Below are 13,845 nucleotides of genomic sequence, written 5' to 3'. Positions count from 1 at the left end.
ATAATTTTTATTTGTATTTTCCCGCCTCTCCCTGCGGATCGAGGAGGGATTACATCAACAAATTAACACAGTATAGATATAAAATACAATCAATAAAACACTGACATTATTATTAATTCAATAAAATAGCTAAAAAAATCTAGAACATCTAAAACATTTAGAAAACATACATCATAACCAGAAGTGAAGCATTTTACAGTATCAAGATCTCCTATAAGAGGTCGGATGGATAAGCCCACCAGAGAAGATCTCTATTTAGTGTTCTCTATTTATCTATTTCATATATATCTCCTTTCATGTCATTTAACCCAAAGTGGAGTTTATTTGATAAAGCAATAAAAACATAGAATGTCAAAGGAATAAATGAAGGAGAAAATTAGCCCAGTACATAATGCGATCAATTACCATAGTAAAGTAAATCCTTTAATTCCCATGTTTAAAACTTTAATAATAATAATATGCTTTATTTTTATACCGCTTTTCTGAGGTGATCAAAGCAGTTCACAGAATCATTTAAAACTTACACATCATAAAAACAACCTCACAAAAACTTTAACACCCTTGCAATAATATTTTAAAACACAAACAAGTAAAACTCCTGAAAAATATCTTCACCTAATGGACAAAAGAAAGTGCACCACCAGCCTGAAAAAACTACAAAAACTATGGATGTCGGCCATGAAAACCTTTGACTTGACTTTGCACCTTATCTTTCATAGGGTATGTAATTCAATCCAGAGCCGGCTGAATTTCTCTTCCTAGACAGGAAAAACTGATTGATGCATAAACAAGTTTCATTTTCAGCCTACTGATCAACAACCTGCCCATTAATGATCTCCACCAGCAGCTTCATATAAATGCTGTTAGTACTAGGGGACAAAATGGAGCCCTCCTCCATGGATCTCATGACACAAATGTCATGAGTATGAACAGTTTATCACTTTTTTCTCAAATTCACGTTATCCATCTTGGTGACCTTTGCCAAAGCTCTATTTACATATCCTTAGGGGAGAACGATGGGAACTTGAAGTTGCACATCCATTCACTCAAGGAAATTCCCGGTAAAAACGGACGAAGATTGCAACTCACCAATAGTTAGTTTAATCCTGGGGTCCAGAGAGGTTCTGTTAAGGAGTGGTTGTATGACTTCCTTCAAGGCAGCCAGGACCACCCCTTCCTGAAAGGAGGCATTAAACAACTCCTGGATCAAGCCAGTCAAACCATAGATACTATTTTTATTACCAAAGAACAGGAAGGATTGAGCATTCAAGTTGTAGTCTACTTCTCTCCAAGAACCCTGTCTCTGTCTCTAGGATACAGCAACTGAAAACAATCCCATTAAACTTCACCAGACTGTGCTGTGTGTACATATTAAATGATCTGTTCCAAATACAAATCTAAAATATACCGCATGGGGTTTTGCAAGCACATCACAGAGATAGTTTGGTGGGAAAGGGTCACAAAAACATGTCCCTGATACCCTTGCTAGGTCCAAACTGACATAAGCAGAAAATTGTGCCCTTATCCTGTATGGAACTACAATATAAGGTCAGGGACAAAAGTAGGGCCAGGTATAAAAAGTGTACAAAACTTTAGCAGTTTTTTTGGTTTAATATATATATCTGGGTATGTTTATATGTATTCAGCATTTGAGACTCATGTCCAAGTTTATTCAAACATTCTTCTTTAAGAAAGAAGATGATCATTCTAAGCACTTATAGTGGCATTGATGCTTTTTGCAGCTCTGTAACTGACAGCCAAGTTACCATTCCATATTTACCAAAATAATGGCAAGATGCTTTATCAATCAGTAAACATGATTTTGTTGTTTACCAAAACTTTGTATTGGCTGCATCTCTCCTATTTTGTGATAGGTCAGAAGCAAAGGTACTGTGATAAGTAGTGATAATAATACTTTCAAATTATAAGAAGGCTTCTAAGAAATGACTTATTTTCCTTATTCAAGGGCAAGAAAATTGATTGTGCATAATCATGCCTGTTACTGACTTAAGGAACAGCACTTGCTTCCAACAGAATTTGGCATTTACATTGGAACAATATCTACAAACCAGCCAGTCTGGAATCACATCATGCTAGTAATTGTTTGTAGATAAGCATAAGGCAATTGACAAAGCAGGTTAAATATGAAGGACACAAAGCATGAAAAACAAGGTTAACAAAGAGAGAAAGAACAAAAGTACATACACGTGCAAGTAACTAGTGTATAGGTCAAAATACGGAGCTCCACAACATTATTTGTCAGCTTTTAAATCTATTATAGTTTTCTTTACTGTAAGACCAAAGGGTCACTGAATCCCCCACCCCACATCACCTCTCTCTCCATCTCTCTGGTTCCCATTATCTTTCATTTGGCTTCTAGTTTTGCAACAGGTACTCTCTATGCTTGAGCTATTATTTATTGGTGAGTTGGTTGCTGTGGCCTGGATTCTCAGAGGGGGCTTTGGGAATGGGCACATCAATTTTCTACCACTTCTAAGACAGCTGGAGCATTTGTGGCAGGGAAGAAGAAAAGAAAAAGGAGCAACGCAAATGAATTTTGACTGGGGAAGAGACCCCAAAAGCAAAAAACAACATAAACTGGTTAGCCACAGTTTTACCCTGTGCAAGCAACAGAAGTGGAAGAGAAGCTGAAACAGGGAGATAATATGAATGGGCACTGTGGACCTACAGAAAGAAAGTTGGCATAACCCAGCAAAACAGTGCCTTTTTCTCAATGAAGAGGAAAAAAGATCCATCTTGATCCAAGGACCAAACTAGAATTTGTCTTGTTAATTAGTGACTGACTAATAAGACCTTCCTTTGATGATGTAGAAGGGGATGAGAAGAGATCACAAAACTCTTCCAGTCACTTTCTGTGCATAGATCATTGCTTATGGAACTGCTGGGAGGACTCCTCCCATGGCCTTGGTGGTACATGGAACCAAAGTGATTCTTTCTTGAAAAATAGTGGAAAATCACTATTGTTTGTAAAGACAGAATTAGAACTCTTATGCTAATTTGGCATGCTGCTTTCAAAATTCAGTGGCAAAGCAGAAATGCAGCATTAGGAGCTTCTGCAATTAAAAAAAATCCATACAATCATACAAGACATACTTAGCGGTTCTTAAGTAAAGAATCTTAGGGCTGAATAAGGCTTCTCCATACTCACAGAATCTATGTCAGTGACCCCCAAATTCTGGTTCTCCAGATGTTTTGGACTTGTGCTCCCAGAATACCTAGTTGTTGAATAAGCTGGCTGGGGCTTCTGGAAGTTGAAGTCCAAAAAAGCTGGGGAACCAAAGTTTGGGAACCACTGAGCTACATAGTGTTTATTCTACATCAGGGAAAAGAGTCCTCCCCCCCCCCTTTGTGGAGGACTACATTCCCTAGTGGGCATGAAGTATGTGAAGTGATGAACAGGGCTGAAAGCAATTTGACTGATGCCAACGCTTTCTTCTCTTTTACTAGCACCTTATCACACTCTACTACACAGTAGACTGCCTAAGATGAACAGCTGCATCTACCAGACCAATGAACTGATCTCATACTTCTGAATTTAGGCCAAGGGTGGCAGGAAAGCAGACTGAGGGGTACAGGTTGCCCACATCAGCTTAATATGAAGTAAAGCACAACAGAGACTTGTGCAGATTTACACAGTGTTGAATGTCATGATAGCTTAACTTCCTATGCATCTACCTTTTTCCTCACACAAATTGTACACACATAAAATTAGACAAGCAAATATGCATGATCATCTGTGCCTGCTTCCAGTGCCAGTATATGATTTGAGGGTATTTGGCACATACTGTCAATTACCATGCACAGAGGAACCCGGAGCAATGGAGAGGTTCTCTTCCTAACATTGCCCCTGGGTTTACATAATGGTGACAAAAAGGGGAAAAAATTAAATCCTGAGTTTTTATAAACTGTACACACATGCACACAAATGTAAACTGATTTGAACTGTTTAGAAACCAGTGACACTATTGAGTTGGAAACCTGCTATGTGCCTCCTTGCTCTGCTAAAATGTGTCAGATCTAGAGCTCAGAATAAGACCAGAAACTAAACAGGTCCTGACAGGACTCACCAGACTCCAGGTGTACAGGAGCGCTTCCCACGATCTAAATCAATGGAGGCAAATAAGCAGTTCAGAAGACTGCTGCTTAGTGACCTAGTTTCTCAAATATCACTGGCTAAGAGGTTCTTACTTAAAGTACGATAACTTGTGTTGTTCATGCAACATTTATCATGCCTACATTAAGAAGGCTTGCCTCTAAAAATAAAATGCTGTAATAATTCTACAGCTTTTCCAGTCTTCACAGCAGCATGGGAGACTCTGTGCTTCTTCAGTAGCTAGAAACTCCCAAGTCATGGGGGAGGAGTTCATACCAGAGCTTCTTTCCATTCCAGAATCACCCCAGTTCCGCAACAGAGTAATATTAGTATGAAATGAGCACTGATGGGGCATGGGTCTTTAAGTTTCACCAGCAAAAAAGGAACAGGGGATATGCAGCGGTGGCTCTTATGCTATAAAGTCAGTGTCAAAAGAGACCATAATATTCTAAAAATGTTATTGGCCACAGGGAGCATCAAGATAATACTTCTGAAATTATAAAAAGCCCCCTAACACCAATGCCAAGTAATGACTATATTTTATTTTAATGATCCAGTGTATCCTGCTTTGTGTTTCTTTGTTTGGGGTGTTATTTGTGGTTTACTATATTTTACTACGTGTCATTCAGTAATGTCTGAGCAGATTTCAATCCATGTAACACAGGCTTGCCATCTACCTCCTGCATTGCAATCCCTTTAAGAACGCCCAAGTTTGCTCCAATGGATCACCACTCTCTGTAAAAGGTGCTGTAGAAGAGGGGAAGAATCTATTCTGTCAACAGTATCTGAACTGGATGAACACCAGTAGATTTCATCTAGATAATAAAATTAGGTTGATATCATCTGATGAGTATACATTCAATAGATAGACAGACTTCGCATCAAATTGATAGTCCGAGCTACAGTAAACTCACCAATTTACAATTTTTTAATTGTTGGATTTAGATGTAAGAGTCCAGCACTGTTTTACCAGCACTAAGCTTCTGGAAGATAACAAGTAATGCATGAAAGTAAAGTCGGTCCTTCACATTCACTGGGGTTAGGAGTGCAAGACCCCTGTAAAAGTGAGAAGACCGCAAATAACAAAAACATTATTTAATTTTTACATGAGAACATCTCTAAGAATCTCTTGATCCTCCAGCACAAATCTATAGTCAACATCTACCAGAGGTTGACCATAGAATCACACTGGAGGACCTCAAATGTTTAGATAAGTGTTCTCTCTAGAAATCTCTAGGTCCTCCAGCACAACTTCAGGCTGACATTGACCATGTCATGTTGGAGGAACTAGAGATTCCTAGCAAGAATGTATTAATCAAATCCGTGAATACTCAAACCTGCAGAAATCAAAGCCACAAATGTGGAGGGATGACTGTAGTCGATAGCCCTCTCGTCTGTTGTGACATCCAATATTCAAGTGACATACTGGATCTGATCACAGATGTTTTACTCAGATATCATGGCTAACAATCTTTGCTAGAGCTATCTATCCCATACAATCTTGTGTAAAAGCAGACATTTTACAAAGAACTGTGGTCACTATTTGTTTGGCAGCATCCCTAACTATAATGAATAGTATGTGTGAAAATGTAACTGAGACTTCAAACTGATTTAAAGATCCATTTCCTCTCAGGGTAGTTTGCAAGAGGACCTAAGCTTCAATGAAACAATTTATTTAGAGGGATCCCTGAAGAAAATAGTCATACACTGATCACATACTTCGTATTGTCAGGTCAGCAATGTATAGAATGCTTACAATCATTACTGTTGTGGTTGACAAAGATTCCCAACAAAATGTAGACATTGTAATCACTTTTCTTTCCCTGCATGCTCTATTACCATCTTTATCTGATGAAGAAGCCTGTAAATTTCAAAAGCTATTGTGATGTATTTTGCAACTGTTGGTTGGCACAAATAAGGGTGTCATTACAAGATAGATTTTGGATTTTGTTTTATAGCCAACATGGATACCTTGGACTTTTCTGATCCAAAGATACCAAACTTAGGCACGTTACAGACGCGCCTATACTGCTTACTAGGGTTAGGAAGGGGCGTATTAGGGTTACAAAGAGGCGTCACTTCCTGATGCCCCTCAACCCTAGTACGGACTGAGTCCATACAAAATGGTGGCACCCGTCCACACGGGGGCCGCCATTTGGACGTCACGGATGCATAGCATCCAAACATCACGCAGAGGAAGTGACGCCACGAGTACGCGACTAGCACCTCGTGCACCACTTCCGGGGCGCAGAAAGAAGCGCCATTTTGGTGCTTCTTTTCTGCTGCGCCCGGGAACCGCGCGGTTTGGCCGCTGTGGTTCCCGGACCCAGCAACCGGTGGCGGTGGCAGACTGCCACTTTTAGGCGGTCTGTAATGCGCCTTTGCCACTGAACAAGGAGATCCTATACTTGAGAAAACGGACTTTGAGTCATCATATGTACAGTACTAGGGCTTGCTTTTCTGAGGGTTGATGGCTTCCAGCATAAGGTAAATCAACCTGATTTGGCTTCAATTGACATTCTATGCCTGTTCCAAAACCTACATTTTCCTTCAGAAACTAGCTGCATTCTTCTGTCCTAATGGCCTGGGGCTTTATACTGGAAAAGACAGTTCTCAGAAGGGGGAGTGCTTTGTAACTAGAAAGTAAAAAGTTTATTGCCTCTGTTTTACTGTCTTTGTTCACAGTATGCACTGTCATGGGGAGCGGCTATTTTTTGCCTATGCATTCTTCCTACACTATCGCAAACAAAAATGTAGGTGCTATGATCACAACTTAGGGGCTGAACAGACCGCCCCTTTCAGTGCTGGATTGGGGCCACAGCAACTACACACCGTGGCCCTGATCTGCCCTTTCCATGGCACAAAAAAGCGGCTACTTTTTCTTCCACAGAAAGGGCGCCATAGCCACTGGCGCTACAGCTTTTGGGGGCTCTTTTGGTGCTGTATCATCTGGACACAGTGCCAGAGGAGCACCATGCTGCCCAGTGTGTGTTGGGGTATGTGGCATCACACTGACATGGTAGTGGAATCGGGGCATGCGTTGTGCAGACTCCATCCTGATGCCAGCCTTTGATGCTGGTCTGTCAAGGCTCTTGATCAGTTTTCTTTCCTTGTATGGCCAAATAAAGGTATGATCACAAGATAGATTTGGATTTTATTTTATATTTAATTTGCTATTATTTATATTTAATTTGCTATTTAAAAAGCTAAATAGCTTTTTGAGTTCCTGCAAAAACATATGAGTAAAGAGGAAACTGAGGCTGTCATACTTTCACCACAATATGAGAAGGCATGACTCATTAGAAAAGACAATAATGCTAGATAAGGTAGCAGGCAGGAGAAAGAGAGGAAGATCCCATGCTAGACGGCTGGACTAAATCTGGGAGGTCATAGACCTAAACCTGCAAGACCTGAGCAGGGTAGCAGAGAACAGGGGGTCTTGGAGATATCTCATCTACAGCGTAGCCACCTCAAAGGCAGTTAAGAACAACTACAACAAGAAGGAAAATGTGTTGCTTCAATAATCCAACCTTGACATTATCAAGCACAATGCAAGAAACACAATGAGCAGAACAAACCATGCTTCACAACAGTACAAAAAATCACATGCTGGGACTCTGAGACCGTCTAGCACAATAGCAATGACAGCAACCCCCCAGCATTTCAGGCATGATTCTTTCCTAGTCCTACCTGGAAAATCTTCAGGATTGAACATAAGATATTTTGTAGGCAAAAAATGTGCTCTGGTCCTAGGTTTTTAACCCAATAATGGTCCACCAAAACAGCTCAAAAATCAGTAACATGATATTCCTGCCCTCAGACTCAAATCCAAAAGACATCAAAGGAGCAGGAATGGGATTAGGAGAGAGAATACATTACTGATACCAAATAGCTAACTCAATTACATCTGCCCAGCCTCTGATGCACACTTGGAGGGGTGGTGGAATAAACTTGGGCACCACTTCTTTTTTTCAAATTTTCTGTAGTGTTCCTTCTTATATGGAAAAGGGATAAAATCCCTGCAGCTGCTTCCTCCCAGAGGGATAGATGGGGCCGTACAGGAGTGGATTCTCTGCAAAGGGCAAAGAGTATTTCCATACAACTCTATAGCACCCAGACACATCAGCCAGATATCCATAAATATATGTCCTCTTTACGTGATTTAAGAAAATGTACATATGCAGACCTACAGTTCACTAATCTATTTAACTTTCCCCGAATCTTTATGAAGTGTATGAACCCTAAACAAAGGACATCTGATGAAATGAAAACCTACACCGCAGTAAAATCTGTTAGTCTTTAAGATCTTAACTCTCTGAGGTAACACAAGACACTTGGTTGTTTTTAAACATAGCACGAAGCTTATAAACATACCTCACATTCTGACTGGACCAGATTAAAACCAAAATTAGTGTCAGTCTCAGCCACCTCGCCTAACAGGTGTGGCCACACTAGCCATGCAGGAACATGTGTAGTGAGAGACAACATGGAAGAGAGATGTTCTTCTTACATGGTAATATATGCAATATGAAATGACCCAAACTATCCTGAGTTGGAGCAGGGAAGCCTTATAAGAAAAAATGGCTTTTGCCCAAGACAACATGAACTTATGTAGGACTCGCTCATATTAACATATTAATACACCACCCAGTCTACATGTCTTGAATAGGTTAACCGGACATCCTCCTTTTCCAGTACATGTCCCACATTTCAACCTTCTGTCCAGCAGGAATAACAAAACGTCCTCCATTCTGAGCATGATAAAAAGCACATTGAGTAGCACCACAGTTGCTGTTCCCCTTCAAGAAATGTGTCTATTTGGTGGCTTGTCATCACTGCAAGTAACAGGATAGGATGGATCCTTCTAACTTATTTTTTTCCAGGAGCAGCAGCAGCAGAGAAGACTTGTCCCCAGAGCTTAGGGTGTGCTTGCTTCTCAGAGGGCAAAAGGACAGCAAACATGTTAGGTCACAGGCTGCTTGAGGGCACAACGCAAATGTTGAAAAGGCTTTCCCCCCTTAATTTCAGCACATTGGACAAATGAAAGCAATAATGCTGGCAAAATCCAATTTCCAATATTTTTCTTGCTCAGAGTTCTGTAAATAACTCTGAGCATTTTAACGAAGATAAGCTCATCAGAAAAATATGGCTGAGTACATCATGAAATACTGTATATGTAATATAACTGTAAATAATCTATGAGTCATGAATTTATATTTTATATTAGTGTTCTTTATTCTATGTACCTCATTTTCCTTTGCTATCCTACATTTTGAGGCCCCTTGTCCTCCTTTGCGGTTAGGATACCTGGCCAGCCTGGCCTTTCAAAATCAAGCCACTCCGCTTTCCCTTGCCTACTTTTTGTAGCAATCTGAAGAAAGAACCTGGTAGGTCTTGCGGTCTGGCACAGTTTTTTGGTTGACTTGATAAAAGTAGGAACAGAACATGGATTTTGGAGTTCCTTTTAGGGCTGTGGGTGCATCTCCACTCCATCCTACAGAGAACTGGGATTTGTAAAAGTCAAAGCTATAGCCATGTTAGTCTGCAGAATCAGTATATAGAGAGATCTTGTAGCACCTCTGAGACTAACTGAGACTAAGAAGTTGGCAGCATGAGTTTTCCTAGACTTCTGTCTACTTCCTCAAATACATTTGACCAACTTCTTTCATTAGTTAAATCTCAAAAGTGCCACAAGATCTCTCTGCGCCTAGGATTTATAGTTTGGTGAGGCACAGGCACTCTTTGGCAGAGAAGGCTGAAGACCTTGTAAAACTACTAATTCCGGGATTCCACAGCATGGAGCTACGGCACTTAAAGTGGTGCCAAACTGCATTATTTCTTCAGTGTAGATGCACCCTGTGACTAAGAAGCTCTTAATGCTGGTGAGGAAAGGCCTTTAGGAACGGTGTTTATATGTGTGTGTGTGTGCATATATACACATGCACACACATATATACTGTACTAAAATAATTCCTAACTCAATAGTGTGTTAATGTTATACTTGTCCCTCCGCATTTACCAGGGTTAATGGCTTGGGACCCCCGTGAATGTGAAAAAACTGCAAATAACATAAACACACTGCAGAAATCATACAGTTTGAGCTCGCTTTAACTGCCCAGGCTCAGTGCTGGGGATGTTGGGAATTGTCATTTACTTGGGCACCAAAGCGCTCTCTCTCACTCTCTCTCTGACAGAGAAGGTGAAATGACTCCTAAAACGACATGCATCTGGGCAAGTAGACTGAAGCCTAGGACTGAAGGGGGGAGCAAGTGAAGAGCTCTCTACTAGCAAAACTACAGTTCCCAGGATCCCCAGCACTGAGCCAGGGCAGGTAAAGCGGTCTCTAACAGGATTATCTCTACAGTGTGTTTCGGGGCCTATGCTTTTTACCTGACAGGACACCTCTCTAGGACTCTCTAGGTCCCGCAGTGTAACTTTGTGGTTGACATTTACGAGACACTGGTCACAGAATTGTGCTGGAGGAGCAAGAAGTGCCCAGTGAAGTGTCCTCTCTAGGTCCTCCAGTGCAACACTGTGGTCGACACCTTCCAGGCATTGGCCATAGAGTTGCACTGGAGGAGCTACAAGTGCCTCTCTAGGAATCTCTCGGTCTTCCAATGCGAACTTTTAGTTAAAGTTGACCATAGAGTTGCAATGGAGGACCCAGATATTCCTAGAGAGGACGTATTCTAAAACCCGTGAGTAGCCAGATCCGTGAATCGCGGAGGGATGAGTGACCCTGCGGCTGTTGGGGCTGTTTCCGGAGGCAGGAGAGGGCTCCCGACTCACCATGCTGCTCTCCCCTCGGCCGCCGCCGCCTGCGCCGCCCCGCGTCCGCGTCCTCCTCCTCCTCCTCGCCGGGCTCCCAGCTCCTCATAAATCCCCCCCGCGCGCGGCCCGAAGGAGGCAGGAAGCCGGCCCAGGATCCCTCTCCCGGACAGGACCGGTTTCCACTACCCGGCTCACGCCTCCTGAGCTCTGCAGAGGTCACGCCAGGACCCAGCTTGGGGGAAGGACCCAAAGAGAGCTGCCCGCGGAGATGCCTGCGTGCAAAAAGCGACCACGCTCCCCTCTCCGTCCGCTTCCCTTTGCCCTCCACACTGATAGAGGATTGGGAGTGCGTCGTGAAGAACTATCAAAGGGAAAAGGAGTGAATTTATCCCCGCAGTAAGCAGTTTTGAGGGAGACTTTTAGACAGGCGCGGGGCGGACGCATGGCGATTGAAGAGTTCAGCGCGCGGGCGGCCGAGAGCTTGAAAGGGCCGCGTCACGTGACAGTGGGAGGGGGGTCACCGCGAGACGCCCTTTGGACGGTCCAAGGGGGGGAAGCCGAAGGGTGAAGCCGGGACTCGTGCGGCTGTGGGTGGGGAGCCCCACCGCGCATGCGCCGTGGCGGGCAAAACGGGTGTCATGTCGTCATAAAGAAGGAGGAGGCTTCGAGGTGAACTCTGTGAGGAGAAGAAAGCCACTGAAGGGGGGGCGGGGAAGAGGGCAGTAGACTTGCTGGTGCAGGAGCGCATGCGCGGCTTGGAATCTCCTGACTCTCGAGCGGCTGTGTCAGTGGGGCACGTGCGGGAGGGACGCAGTGCGCACGCGCGCGCGTTATTGGCATCTTAACCAACGCCCTCCTCCTGGACAAGATGCGAGTCTTCCTGAACCCGGAAGTTTTGGCTGGCACGTCTGGTGCCGCCTGAGAAGGAATGCGAGGGAGGGACGGAGGGGGCGGGGTTTGTGCAGCGTCAGAGAGAAGTCTCGCGCGAGCTACTGGAGTCGAAGGCCGTTGGCGGAAAGGGAGGGGGAGGAGGACGCGCGCCAAGGTGGGCGGAGCCTCCTTGCCTGCCGGATATAAAAGGGGAGGCCGCTTTGTGAGCGGCTCAGTCGGGTTCAGACTGCGCGCCGCCTTGGTTTTTCCACTTCGCTTCCAAGTCTTGGGAAATAGCGTTCTGGGCCAAAGCTAATCTGCGCGTGTCGGGTGTCGTTGGAGCTCCTAAAGCCCCCCTGCTGCCACCATATTATTTCCACTTAGGTCCAAAACACACTGCAGAAATACCCCGCTTCTTTGAGGCTGCTTTAACTGCCCTGGAATCCTGGGAATTGTAGTTTGTGGAGCCACCGGGGCACTCTTGACAGGGAAGGCTCAGTGTCTCAGAAACACTGCAGTTCCCTAGCACTGAGCCTGGGCAGTTAAAGCTGCCTCACAACGGAATACTTTTGCAATGTGCTTTGGACCTTTCTCTCATAGGTGCTGCGAGTCCTTGGGACTGACGCATGGCTTTGGCACAGCTTCTGGGCTCTTAGAGGCATGCCTCATTTAAACAGCCTACCTCCAAAGTGACCCAAAGCAGCTTTACTTTGGCCTGTCTGTTCAGGCCCAGAGTTTATTTATCTGGCTTATTTATCCCATGCTGCCTTTGGCCATCTTTCTCAAGCATAAGCCGGAAAAAAACATATATGTGATGTAGCAATCAAAGTTTAAGAAGCTAATCATGAGTAAGTGTCCATGGATGTTTGTATGGAGAGTGCAGCCTTCCAGTCACAGGTTGCTCTGATGTCACAGATAAAATTGCAAACTATAAGAATGCTGTTCTCACCAGTAATGGCAGAAGATGTGATTTGCTACTATGCTGCATGTACTCAGTCTTGCAAGATTTAATAATGTGTCCTTTAAAAAAAGTCTTTTCCTTTCCCACCTTTTGGTCCTGTCAAGCAGAAAGGGAAAAGAAGACGATTGGGCTTTACAGACTGGTCAAAAGGGCCAGCATTGGCATGGACTGGGGGCAAGGTGACCACATGCCCAGACTCCACCTCCAAAGCAGCTTCATGCTGCCCACCCATCCAGACAGCGGCTGGCATCACAGCGTTTCTTCAGTGCAGCATTTAGACACGCTGTACCAAAGAAACGGGGAAGAGCCGCACGGTGGCAACAAGGGTGCCCTTTTTCCAGGCCAAAAAGAGTGGCATTTTGCCACTTCTTTTTGGCCTGGAAAAACGCCGAATTGGAGCTGCAGCATCCAGTTGCCCAAATCCAGTGAGCAAAAGGGTGGCATAGAGCCACCCCTTTCCTGCCGTCTGTTTTGTCCCTAAGATGGCAATGCTACCCCTCTGCAGTAGCAACTGGAGCCTGCAAGGCAGGAGGAGGCTTTTGCCAGCGCCAGACTTGTTGCAAGATTTCCTACTTCATCACTACTGCCACATTTTAACCTGCCCATTGGCCTGTGATGAAGGAGAAATCCAAGATTTGCTTTTTCAGCTGGTTCAGGCAGCTGGGATATCTTTTTAGTCCTTTCCATCTGGGATTTTTCGGGTTTTCTGGGACAAATGGCAACCCCAGCTGCAAGATCCCTTTATAAACTGATTTTCTAGGCTGACAAGGCTAGGTCTCTGAATCCCAGAGCCCCTAAAGTTTACTGGTTACCTCTGTTCCATTCACACCCCTCATAAAAAGAGACAACCCTTGCTTTTTCCGATAGATTGACTATCCATGTCCCACTGTTTGTTAATTATCACAATCTATATTCAATTTTTAAAATGAAATATTCAAGATGGGTCCAAACCAAACGAAGGTGTGGGGTATGGTGTCAAATAGGAAATTGAACTAAACGTTATTTCTTGCATACTAGAAGAGTTCTGCAAATGCACCTGATTCAAGAAGGTTAAGAATAATTATCTCAGGTCTTTGGGAATTAAGCGTGTTTAGTTTGAGACTTAAAAAAAAAACCTCGGCTCATTTGA

At 43.6% G+C, this 13,845-nt stretch overlaps 1 protein-coding gene across 2 annotated transcripts in view; it reads right to left on the bottom strand.

The window, feature by feature from the left end:
- The window catches only part of TMEM161B (transmembrane protein 161B), a 45,064-nt gene extending 33,601 nt beyond the window's left edge, over nt 1–11,463 (bottom strand). Inside the window, exon 1 of one of the 2 annotated variants that reach the window (XM_042452196.1) lies at nt 10,904–11,463. In XM_042452196.1, coding sequence (XP_042308130.1) covers nt 10,904–10,906 — 3 coding nt within the window. In that variant the 5' untranslated portion in view covers nt 10,907–11,463. Of the gene's footprint in view, nt 1–1,089; nt 1,191–10,903 lie in introns of those variants that run through there. The other variant, XM_042452197.1, reaches the window with a different exon arrangement.
- Nucleotides 11,464–13,845: the final 2,382 nt, after the last annotated feature.

Source organism: Sceloporus undulatus, chromosome 2 (genome assembly GCF_019175285.1).
Source record: "Sceloporus undulatus isolate JIND9_A2432 ecotype Alabama chromosome 2, SceUnd_v1.1, whole genome shotgun sequence".
In the NCBI taxonomy this organism is placed as follows: Eukaryota; Metazoa; Chordata; class Lepidosauria; order Squamata; family Phrynosomatidae; genus Sceloporus; species Sceloporus undulatus.
The sequence above is the reverse complement of the archived record's forward strand: the minus strand, read 5'-3'. Positions and strand labels throughout refer to the sequence as shown.